The 12,747-nt window shown below is 42.7% G+C and overlaps 1 protein-coding gene across 2 annotated transcripts in view; it reads left to right on the forward strand.

Annotated features, from left to right (window-relative positions):
* Positions 1–12,747, forward strand: part of LOC134468865 (sorting nexin-14-like) — a 35,777-nt gene that overhangs the window by 7,559 nt on the left and 15,471 nt on the right. Inside the window, exons 13-20 of one of the 2 annotated variants that reach the window (XM_063222775.1) lie at positions 1,200–1,314; positions 3,102–3,257; positions 4,370–4,494; positions 5,163–5,221; positions 7,580–7,606; positions 10,455–10,587; positions 12,153–12,339; positions 12,632–12,715. In XM_063222775.1, the coding sequence (XP_063078845.1) occupies positions 1,200–1,314; positions 3,102–3,257; positions 4,370–4,494; positions 5,163–5,221; positions 7,580–7,606; positions 10,455–10,587; positions 12,153–12,339; positions 12,632–12,715 (886 nt within the window). The remainder of the gene's footprint in view (positions 1–1,199; positions 1,315–3,101; positions 3,258–4,369; positions 4,495–5,162; positions 5,222–7,579; positions 7,607–10,454; positions 10,588–12,152; positions 12,340–12,631; positions 12,716–12,747) is intronic. The other variant, XM_063222776.1, reaches the window with a different exon arrangement.

The raw sequence follows: 12,747 nt of genomic DNA on the forward strand, positions 1-12,747 counted from the left end.
GGAAAAGTTTGACGCGATTTCAGCACCATGGACAGTCCCTCCCCAGTCGGGCGAATAGCACCACATTTTAGGCTACGCAGATCATTTCCCGTTTGTGCTGTTTGTAATTTAGGTAGCCTATTGCATTTAGCTGACACGATATTGGCAGTTCATTAAACATGATTAAAAGCAAGCCCAAAAATATGAAGGGACTAGTAAAAAAAAGAAGCCCATGTCGCATAGTCTAGCATAGGTCCAAGCAGAATTTGCAACCCTGCATGAATAGCATTTCTACTAAAACTAGTTGGCCAAAAGTTACTAAATCATTTGGAAGTTGTTACAGTGCCCTGCATGAGAAAAGCCGCACGATTACAGTTGCGATTTCTATTATAGGCCTGCAGGCCACGGCCGTTATATCATTAGTGATCGTCACCTCGCCTATGTAAAATTCCAGGCAAATAAAATTAGAACGTTCACCCATGGCCTCGCCTGACGTAGTCGCCAGGTTACGGTTAAACCCACATTTGCCACAACAAACAACAAAAATCGTTGTTTAACATCGTTTTTGGAGGGACTTATATATGTGGATCATTTATTGAATACAGTGTGTACACATTGATCCAAAGTAGTGGTTAACCTGCGATATGCACTTTAAACAAAATAGTGTTTACAAGACTATCATGATTCCCAGTACATAATATTGTATGAACGTAGTCTACCGATTTCTTTATTGCTGCATTACAATGCTGTGGTTTTCTGCAGTAATGCGCCTGATATCATATTTGAAAATGTTACATAATGTTACTTACATTGCATGTTATGTGGTGTTAGCCTGTGTTCACCATCCTCTTCGTCACTGTGTGTATATCAAGCAATTGGCCAAATTACTGGAACCTATGCCAGATTGTCTCCTGTTCATGCTTTTATTCTTTTTTATTCTTCTTATTGTCCTAACATTTGTGACCTGTACACCTCTTTCTAATGTGGCTGGCTCCAGTCCACTGTAGCATATTTACAGTACTTTGACTAAAACTCCTCTATGTCTGTGCAACCTCTACTGTGTTGTGTCCTCTGTGTAACTTGTTTGTGAACTTGGTACCACCTCCGTGTAAACTCTGCATGACCTCTTTTTCGGTATTTTGCTTCTGTTGTGTTTGACCTCTGCTGTATTTGACCTCTGTGTATGACCTCTGCTGTTTTCGACCTCTGTGTGACGTCAGGTGTTGAAGCTGGAGCTGAAGGAGATCCGTGATCAGCAGGACCTGCTGTTTCGCTTCATGAGCTTCCTGAAGGCAGAGGGCGCCGTCCACGTGCTGCAGTTCTGCCTCGCTGCTGGTGAGCCTCTCTGGTTGCCATAGTCACTGGAGAACAACAGAATTACTTCTTTTGTCTGTAACTTATCTGTGCTGTCTGCCCAATTGCATGCCTTGCTAGATAGGTAACGGAAAGTGAATGGCTTAGCGGTCCATTTCCCAGAGAAACAGAGAAATATTGCTTCTTTTAAAGTCTTGTTTGCTTGATGTAGTCACTGGAGAACAATATTACTGGAGAGATCGAAAAGAGATAGGTGCCAATGGCCCATTGTTTCCAGGTTCTAGTTTCGCAAGAGGACCCCATTGAAATGGATGACACGCATTGTAATTTTCCGGGGTTGTTGAATGTCTAGGCGTAGTCTATCTGTGCTGTCTGCCAAGATGCATTCTTTGCTTGGTAGATAACAGAAATTGAATGGCTTTGAGGTCTCTTTCCCAAAACAGAGAACTATAGTTTCTTGTAGTCTTGTCTTTGTGTTTTATGAGAAATACGATCTCGTTATGAAGTTCTGATGAAATAGATGTAAATGACAGCCCACTTCGCTGAAAACAGTTTCCTAGTTTAGTTTCATTTTGGACTTAACAGAACAAGGTCAAAACAAGGTTACTGTATTTGTGCAAGAAGTGGCCAAAGGGCCGTACATTTTCTTTTGAGTGTGTTGTTGTTTGTGAGACTTTCACTCCCTTTGGTCTTCTTAGGGTCCTCCATGGACAGCTGCTATAGTTTGATTGGATTCTCAACGGGGGCTCTACAGTCCCGAAGTGGGCGTTGAGAAACCCTGGGGGAGGGCGGGCATGAGAAGGATGTAGCTGAGAGGCGGCGGTGCTTAGTTGCCATTGGGGGGTGTTAGTCCATTTTATTTTTAAATACTATGGGGGCATTGGCAGCCTTATAATGGGATCAAGGGGGCTTACAATGAGGTACAGGGGGCATTTATTCGAAAAAGGTTGAGAACCACTGGTCTATATTATTGGATGTGTTAGAGCAGCTGTTTCTTTTGATTTGGGGGTTGGTTTTCCCTGGACTGACAAAATTGTATTTTTTCCTAGTCCTATGAGGGTTCTCTTTTAATCTTCTGCCGAAATATTTTGAATATAACATTAAATATGTAGAAAAGAGCATTTCATTTTGCAGCTGTTTGATCTTTGCCAATGAATAACCAAAAAGATTTTTGAGTTACAATATTTGCTAAATTCATGCGCCACATTAAACGTTTAGAAGAGTATCCCTTTGTACACATGTTTACACATAACACATGGTTGTTGGATTAAAGAAGTTTTTGCGCGGCCATTCCACTTGATCCTCACTGTTACATACCATCCCATCTTGACAAAGCAAACACATGTGAAGTCTGTGCCTACAGTAGTCTTAGCCGCCAGCTTCTCTGCGGCCAGCTAAAGATCAGCTGTAATTGCTTCTGACATCTCTCTTTGTGCAGAGGAGTTCAGCGGTAAAATCCTGTACCCTGACCGGAATGACGGCAAGATGCAGCGGCTCCAGAATTGGCCTCCAAAATTGAACCAGTTCATATACTGCATATGTGCTGCAGAGTGTTAAAAAACAAGATTTGGGGCAAATCCGTCCATCCGTTCCAAAGTTATCGCATTAACTCAAAAACAGTGGCGGCCAGTTTCATTTTGTTGTTTACTACTAAACCGTAAATGGCATACAGCAAATGGTTTCAGCACCCAAAACTCATATACATAGAAAAAACACTTGAATGACTTTTGCTCAAAAATGCCTACCTAAAGCTTCTTATTTAAAGTTATTTTTTTCAATGTTGGGACCTGGCTACTGTCTTTGTGCAGAAGAGTTCAACGATAAAATCCTGTGCCCTGACCTGAACGAGGCGGAGATGCAGCGGCTCCACGGGGAAGTGCAGAACATCTACAAGACCTACTGCCTGGACGAGAGCATCGACAAGATCCGCTTCGACCCCTTCATCGTGGAGGAAATACGCAACAGTGAGTAGTGATAATTTAATTCAGTTTATTATGGGGACCATGTACGGCGAATTGACATCAAATAAAATAAAATAACAAATGATAAAGAAAACCCATCAAAAACATATGAACATACACATAAAACAATAAACAAATCAATCACATGGCAAGTCCCTTGCCAGTTTTGTTGTCAGTTTTTTTCCTTAGAATGTTCTTGCATTTTAAATACAAACCATTGATGCAACTACTGTGACTTTTCACGCCAAATAATAAGTTACATTCTAATTGAATAGCCCTGCTGTATGCGTAATGCTCAGAAAAACCCTCTGGGGTGACATTGTGCAGACCTATAAATGGCAGTCTTTGTTGTCTCTCTCTCCCCAAACCCCTGTCTTTACTCTAATCCTTTTTCCATCAGATTCTGAAGCGAATTAGAAGTTAGAGTGTGCAATGTTGGAGCGATATAAGATGCATCCGCTTGGTTTTCCATCAACAGGACCATTCTAGTGAAATAAAAATGACATCACAATTAACCGCGTTGATGCACATTTTTCTGACTCGCCAGATGATTTTCCATCAACATTTTAGCAAAATAGAGCGTACGGTTTGTGATTAGAACGTAGGAAAGAGAGAATATCCTTCAAGACATGCAACACCAGGTGTTCGAGCAAGTGTTGGAAGAACTCTCGAACCAGGTCAAGTCGTAGCTTCTGCGCCTGCGTGGCTTTTCTGTATCGCAGTAAACCTTTTCCATCAACTTGTGGCGATGCAACTTTCCTCAAAGCCATATTTTCCGAGCGTATTAACTCTAAATGGCTTCAGAGAGATGGAAGGTTTTTTCCATCACATGTCGCACTTACTTCTTGATGTGCATCATGTGGAAGCAAATCATCTTGTTGATGGACAAAGCACTTTTGACTCTCCTCCTCTCTGTCTGCCTGTCCGGTTGCAGAGGGCCCATATCAAGAGGTGGTGACTATAATCTGGCTCAATTGTATGTTGTGCACTATCCCTGTCAAATAAACTAAACTGAACTAATTAAGCTAAACTGAACTAAACCCGTTTTGACCTATAAATGGCCGTCTTTCTTTCTCTCTCTCTCCCTGCTCATCTCTCTCCATCCTATTTTCCAGTTGCACAGGGCCCATATCAGGAGGTGGTGAAGCTGCAGACCATGCGGTGTCTTTTTGAAGCCTACGAGCACGTCCTGTCTCTCCTGGAGAACGTCTTCACCCCCATGTTCTGCCACAGCGACGAGGTAATGATCTGCAGATGTCTCCTTTCCACAACGTGTCATGTCATGAATCAAGGTGACATCTGTTTGAAGACATGTACTGTATGTGAATATTGGCTGGGCTATTGGGTCTTTTACTTGCCCCGCTCCAAATTCTGTCTCACTACCATACTCCCGGTTTCAGGTTTCAGGGTGAGTCTTGATTCAGGGCAGTTTTGGGATTACTGATTGGTGAATAGTGCAAGGCCAAAGCTCAGCAAAAGTTCAACATGGAGACTGAATGTTCTTGTGTCTACTCAACACTGTATGCACAAAGGGATGACAAGATAAATGGCACTCACGCACACACTTACAACAAGGTCAGAGTAGTTGCGATAGGCCATAGGCTCTGTGAACAAGGCATCTAACTCGTTAAATTCATAAACATTTGTCACTTAGAGCACTTTGCCAGAGTAAAACGCAGTGTGTGTTGCAGCACAAATAGCACAATTTAATTTTTGCATGCCATGGTCCAAGAGCTTTGTAGGCAGTCATTCACCATTGTGGGCTATGTTTTTGCTCTGGCATGTCATCATTTAATTTATTTTCCCTTGTGAATTATTTGTGTGTAATGACATGCCTGATACATTTTCTACTGGGAATTACACCGTATGCCTAACAGAATCTAAAACTGGCTGTGTGTGGTTTTGCAGTACTTCAGATATCTGCTGTGTGGAGCTGAATCTCCTACCAGGAACACTCGTTTGATCAGGTGTGTGCTTATTCTGCTTGTACTGTATCTCCTCGGGTTATTCCCCATCTCCCTCCCCCTCCTTGTTCGCCCATACACTAGCTCTGTTTCCCTCCCCTGTATCAACAAGCATCTCTGTCTGATCTAGTCACCTCCACCACCATGTGACACACACATTACATTACATGATATGACATTTGGCAGACGCTTTTAACCGAAGCGATTTAAAATCGAGGACATAATCATAGCCTACAACACTAGCAGATACAAAGTGCACAGGAAATATACAGAACAATAAGTGCAGATGTCAAGTCGGTTTATTTTTTATTATTTTAAAAGTAAATTGGCACAGTGTTGAGGGGAGTGCACACACACACACACACACACACACACACACACACACACACACACACATACACACACACACTCCAATTTATCTTGTCTGGGTGCTCACATTGGAGTCCATTCTTCTTTCTGTCTGCTCCATTTTACAGTTTACGCATTCCACTCTTCTACCATGAGCGTGTTCCTTCACACGAGGCAGCCTGACAAAACAGCGGTCATCCCATGGCCATAGTCCAACAAGCCAGACTATAATATGAAATTACTGTCCAGTATATGCTGGGGTTGCACCGTATCCCTTTAACGCATGCTGTTCCACCAGTGGAACGCTGTAATAGTCACTGAAAAACGTAACTACCAAAGTACTACACCACTATGACAGTGCACAGGGCCTTTAGTAATACATGAGGACTTGGATCATTGCCATTTTGGTAACAGCTTATTTATAACAGGGGCCGTGTCTTACTGGGGTAAAGCGGGCACCAAGGCCAAGCTGTGGAACCAATGGTTGGCCCTCAAGGTGCTAAACCGCATTCGATAGGCCATCATGTGACTGTGCAAAGCACCAATGACAGGCTATATATTGATACATAAAGAAAAAAAATACCTGGTTACACACGGCTTGTTTTGATTAGACAAGACCGTGAGGACCGATCCATAGGCCAGATTGATATGATAATCCTCTATGATGCAATGCTAGACCAACCAAAAAAAATCTAGTTTCCTAGGTTATTCATTCCAACCAAGAGGTACCATAAAACAAAGCTTTTGCCATCAGCAGTTGAATTATCTTAATACCAAGGGTGCTGGTCACTGATTATGTAAATAAATATACTGACTACTGTGAATATAGGGAATGCCGTACATTCTATGCAAAACTGAAGCAGCGGTGGGGGTTGGGGCGAGACCCGGAAAGCGGAAGAAAATCAACATTTCCCATTCATCTCTATGTGAAACAGTGCACCTCCTTGTCAATTCTTGCCGACTCTGCTCTATTTCGTGCAAACGCTTGTTTCCTGTCCGTTTCAAACAATCCCATTTTTTTTTCGGGCTGACCCTTAATTTTAGAGAGCTATTAAAATGGTTGAAATGACCAATGAGTTAGTTGATTTCTTCTAGAAATGTTTTGACAGTCAGACTCAGCCATCTTCCTATCAGCGCTTGTTCTGAGCCATGCTAAGGTATGAATCTGTAAATATAGGGCGGAAGAATCCTCGCAGATAAATCGCAGATGCTTCAAAGCCATTCAATGGAATACAATAAAAGCTTGCGGTCCATATACAGTGAGTCCAATATATATTATGGTGAGGCTGGAGTGTGACTGATTCACTCATACTATGGACTGATTCTGCTGATTAAATGTGTCTTTTATGCATGTTAGTATGTACAGATGTCTTTCATTCAGATGACAAGTTGATCGGAAGTGCCCATCTGGTCTGTGGGCCCGGAACTGTAATCTGTTGGCAGGGGATCAAATACTTATTTTGCTCGATGAAATGGAAATAAATTAATATATATTCTCTTAAGTTAATTTCTGGATTTTCTTTTTGATATTCTGTCTCTCCATATTAGAATACATATTATCATAACATGGTTTGCCTACTAACAAAGACATGATCAGTCAATACAACAAAATCAGCAAGGGATCAAATACTTATTGGACTCACTGTAGTACGGTATATACGTCAGTGGTGTTGGTTTTTACTTCCCCGTCCTCATAGAGGTCCTGTGTTGATTCGATAAGCTACGTTATATTTGTTGTTCGAAAAATTGTTTAACCATCGCTTGTAAACACTGAAGAAAATAATATAAAGTTGTTGTTCCCGGTGTGAATGGTACTTAAGTCCTAGATGTTGTTCGCAAAAGTGCTCTGAAGATCATTGGAACCAAATAAGCCTTATATCATTGTCAATTTAGTGTAGATGGCAGTTTCGCCATTTCACCATAATTTATAACACACACACAAAAACTAGTGACGATACAGTTATGAACGGTGTGAGTGGCCATTTTAATTCCTTGATGTGCCTGTGATTTCAGGAATAGCATGAATTTCGATGAGTACAGGTAAGTAAGTTACATAAGCATGGTGCGAGTCTGCTGCCAGCACGGCTGCTGATGACCTCTCCTTTACTGCATGGTCTACGTAGAGGATGCTTGAATGGCGTAGTCAGCAGAGTCCATGTTTCATGAAGTAGGCTAACAAAAAAAATACAGCCCAAGGTTTTGTGAGCTTGCTTTCTTTACCAGTAGATTCAGTCTGTGTATAGCCCTTTTATCAACCCACCTTTCCTTGTTTGAACCATCTAAACCCACTGTTGCTGGTTTATATATTTGTACATGTTAACTGTCATTAGTAGATCTAATGATCCTATTCTGTTCATATGGACCATCAGCGTCATGTAATGCTAGGAAACATACTTCAACTGCCACACACGTATTCTTTGCTCCGTTTTAAGTCAGTAATATTGGCTTTGGGCCAACCTTGTCAGCAAAGCTCAACGATTTCTTGGCACTACCGAAAGCATAGACATATTTTGTTAACACTTTACTTGACGCTGGCATCATAAGTAGTAAGACATGACAGTGTCATAACAGTGTCATGACATGATGCAGTCACAGACGTGTCACGAGCATTATCTGAATGTCATAAACACTTCATAACTATAGTCATTAACTGACATTCCGTTATGGTAAAGACGGCCCAAACAATGTCAACTTGTCATCACCCTAAAACATTTATGACATTGGCATAATGTCTATAATGTCATGACATGCGTATGACACCGACGTCATGTAAAGTGTAACCCATATTGTTTTGCACTGTTTCGGGAGCGTGTACTCAGAGGACTGTGCCTGTGGCTGTGGCTGTGGCTGTGGCTGTATTGCACCACTGCACATCTTAAAACCCCACCATTCATCCCTGTTAGGGTTGTAAATCACAGCCTCCATGATGATACGATTCAATATCGATTTTGATCTTCAATTCGATTTTTTTTCCAATTAATTTCCCACTTCTGTTATGTTATTGAGCTGGGGCATTGGGCAGGGGCCAGCGATTCGATAGAAGAATTTCGAAGAATGTCCCACAATACGATTCGATTCGATCAACGGCCGTCGGATCGATAGAGCAATACATATCGATTATTATTTACTCCCCTAATCCCTGTCTCCCATCTTGTCTGTCTCATTACCCACTGCTGCGCTATGGCTGGACAACCCCCTGCAACCTCCACAACCCCCCCCCCCCACACACACACACACACACAAACACTCACACAATCTCATCACAACTTTTTACAACACACGCACGCACATACGCTCACATACCCCAGTCCACAACCTCAGCATGTGCCCACTACCCTGAACCTCAGCGGCCCAAAGCGGGGCGACCCTAAGGGGAGCAGGTCACCTAACTCCTGGCTGCGGCCTGCCCCTCCGCCCGCGCGCACCCCCTCCCCTGTCCACCCCACCCGATCGCTCTCTTCGAGCATTCTGTCCTCCCTCGGCACTCCGCTGAAGTAAGTCTAGTGACTTGGCCTGAGAGAGCGAGAGAGCTAGCGTGTGTGTGTGTGTGTGTGTGTGTGTGTGTGTGTGTGTGTGTGTGTGTGTGTGTGTGTGTGTGTGTGTGTGTGTGTGTGTGTGTGTGTGTGTGTGTGTGTGTGTGTGTGTGTGTGTGTGTGTGTGTGGGTAGGAGTGTGAACAGGAGTGGGAGTGTGTGAGCAATTCTTTAGTGTGTGCATGCACGCATGTGCATGTCCTTATATTCGTGCATGTGAGTGTGTGTGTGTATGGATTTGTTCCAGTTTGAATTACCTCTCCATAACAATGAGTTGAAGACAGTATTGCCATTTATGTTATTATTTAGTCATATGTTGGTACGCCCACATCTTTTTTTCTCCATTTGGGGTACTAGGGGTTGATTTTACTCCACTGTAACTTAAACTGTGACTTGCTCACTATCCATGGACCATTCGGTTCTCTTCAGAGTTGGACAGTCTGGCTTGGGAAAGCCTTGTCATGTTGTCATTTCAGCAATACCAAGTAGTTTGTGATTAGATGGGAAGTAGATTTGTAGATAATGTAAGACACTCCACTTCTCCAAACGTTCTTTGTGTAGTTAAAGCCCATGGAGGCCTAGTAAAGCAAATTCAGCGGTGCCTCTTGCTGTGTTAGAAGTTTATTAGCATGGAAACAATACTGAAAACATTATTTTAAGGTTGGAAAAAGTAAACTACTTTGTATTGCGTGAACACATGCCCTGTCGGTAGCTAGCACTTCCACTAGTACTAATCAGGGCTCTAAATTAACTTTAGATGTTAGATGTTTAGATGTTAGATTACGGTAGATGTTAATCTTACTGACCAAACACTCACTCACTAATGGGTCAAAGTGCCCAGTAAGTTTTCTTAACTACCAGCCAAACTACATTTTCAGCGGCATTTGGCCGGTTGGCAGGTAATTAATTCCGAGCCCTGGTAGGCCTAGTAATGGTAATTGGAATGAGTTTGTTCATTGAGTTGGCTGGAACAAACATCTGGCAGGAGCGCTGCTTTCTCAGACCAGGGTGTCCTCCTCTGGTTCTTTTATACAAACATTCCACCACACGAAGAAGAGATATATATACACAGCTGTCAACTGGATGTATACAATGTGCTCCCCTCTGTTTCTGAGTGTGTAGGGAGGTGCGGTGCCTTGCTGGCCGTTATGTTTTTCCTCAGTGTACGCACACATTCCCTCCAGTAGTGGGCAATATTGTAATGGAATTGTCTTCCTGGATAGAAAACTATTTACATTTTTGCAGTGTGTGCAAAAGCAATGAAACCCATTCAGATATGTAGTGAATGCTAACCTTTTCTTTCTTTATGTGGTTGTCTTGTATGTCTCCACATGTGTCGGTCTGTTTCTCGATCAGGAACACGTCCAAACGCGGAGAGTCCTTCGGGATTAGCCGCATCGGCAGCAGAATCAAAGGGGTGTTCAGAAGTACGACCCTCGAGGGGGCTATGCCACCCAACTACGGCATGGTGGATGGAAGTGAAGATCAGGTACCACCTCCCGTTGAGAATCCCTTTTTGGGCTTTCATTTCTTTAATACAGATAGGACAGCGAAGAGATGACCGGAAGTAAGTGGGAGAGAGAGATGGGGTAGAGTCAGACTATGGCCCAGGCCGGTCTTAAGCCCAGGTTGCCCGCATAAATAAGTTAACCCGCTATTTTGAATTACCAGTCATAGAGTATTTGGCTGCAAAACCCATTTTGAATTTAATTGAATTTTGAAATTAATTTATGTTCTTGTTATTAACGAAAAAGTTTAAATATATGAATGGGTAGCACACATTTTGGAACTAAACTGCAAAAGGACAGACCTACAGACTTAGCCTCAAATGTGTCTGAGAGGAGCCTGCGGTCCTTGCCAGTTATCTCTCTCTTTGACCTCCAGAATAGATCAGATTTCTGACTGCGGTGGCTTTATTTGATCCCTGATTACTGAGCTACTTAGCCTTATCCGATCTCCTCTGCAGACTTTTTAAAATGTCGTTTTGAGATCTCTCTCTTGTACGAAATGTTTTTCATATTCATTCATATACCCACTAACCTGATTTATCAGCATAATTCAAATCAGCAAAATTCAGTTGTGAAATAATTAGTGAAACGCATCTGTGTAATACATTTTCATTAGTCATGCACGGTGTTGCAGTTCAATTTTCGTCATGAAAATAAAACCATAAGAACACAGCAGATGAAATAAAAATTAAAGCATTAAAGGTAATAAGTGAAGATCAAAAAAGAAAAGCAATCTGCTCCAACTCTTACGAGCACATGACGGCATTACCAAGAGCAGTACATTTGACTATACTGTGTCTATGCAGGACTCTTAAGTTGACTTTTTTTCTTCACCAGCCAAAATGGCTAGTTGGTGTTGATCTTAGTAGCCAAACACACAGTTTATACCATCCAAACTGAATTTTCACCAGCATTTGGTTGGTTTGCTCGTGTTAATATAGAGCCTTGTGTGTCTGTATAATGGCAAATTAAGAGACAATACATTTCTGTCAGATCCACTCTAGTCAAAAATGAGACGAGAAACAGAGATACATTTCAGAAGCTTTATTTCTGATTGCATATTTGTGTTTGGCGGTATGGCTCTGTTCGGAGGAAGCTCCCCGGCTTCTCCATGAGCTCCATGGAAGCCAAGACGGGGAACAGCAGCATCCTCAGGTGGAGTGCCTTCCATTTAGCTGGAAAGGCAACATACCCCCTAGAACAGAGCAAGCAACAATGACAACAGTATGACATTGTTTGGCAATGATAAGTCTGGTGGAGCAGGGGAGGTGGTGGGTGTAAATCAAGCAGCAAAAGCAATGACAGGAAAACAAATTCGGTAGTTTAAATAAAGCGCGCCAAAAGCCAGCATCCAATTGCGAGCAGCAGCTGATTAACTAAAGCGCAGCTGATTAGAGGACTGCTGTAGGGGTTAGGTCGGCGTCAGCCAATAGGCAAAAGGGAGCGTTGACTACGTGGTCTGCCAGAACTAACGCTAACGCTCGATTTATTCTATTCTATTCTATTCTATTCTATTCTATGCTATTCTATTCTATTTTCCTCTTAGGTGGAGGAGGCCACGGTGGTGGTGGAGGATGACTCTCCGGCTGAGCTGGTGAGCACACCGGGCACCCTCCGCAACCTCTCGGCCTGGATCATCACCATCCCGTACGTGGACTTCTTCGAGGACGAGATCAAGAGAGAGAAGATCCCGGTCTTCTGCATCGCAGTGGAGCGCAACGACCGGAAGGAAGGTGAGTTTCCAAGGCTGGAAAGAAGTGGCTCCTCCCGGTTCAGGACAGGATGTTTAAATCTATGCAGGATGCCTAGCTGTTGCTCTTGCACATCTGTAATTGTCTCAGTCCATTATTTGTTTCTATGTTTACCTTTGCAGATTTGATTAAATTGTTTCTCATCTTCCTGAACAGATTTGTGTTGTTGCTAGATCACATAACATTTGCACTCTGAGAATTTAATGTGTGCCAATGTTTTCTTTGCCCATTCTCCCACCCCCACCCCCACCGTTTCCCCCACTATTTATTTTAGTGGGTCATGAAAAGGAAACCTGGGTCGTGTACAGAAGATATCTGGAGTTCTACGTTCTTGAGTCGAAGCTCACAGAGTTTCATGGTACGTGATATATCTCCCTCCTTCACTACCCT

This window comes from Engraulis encrasicolus, chromosome 18, assembly GCF_034702125.1.
Source record: "Engraulis encrasicolus isolate BLACKSEA-1 chromosome 18, IST_EnEncr_1.0, whole genome shotgun sequence".
In the NCBI taxonomy this organism is placed as follows: domain Eukaryota; kingdom Metazoa; phylum Chordata; class Actinopteri; order Clupeiformes; family Engraulidae; genus Engraulis; species Engraulis encrasicolus.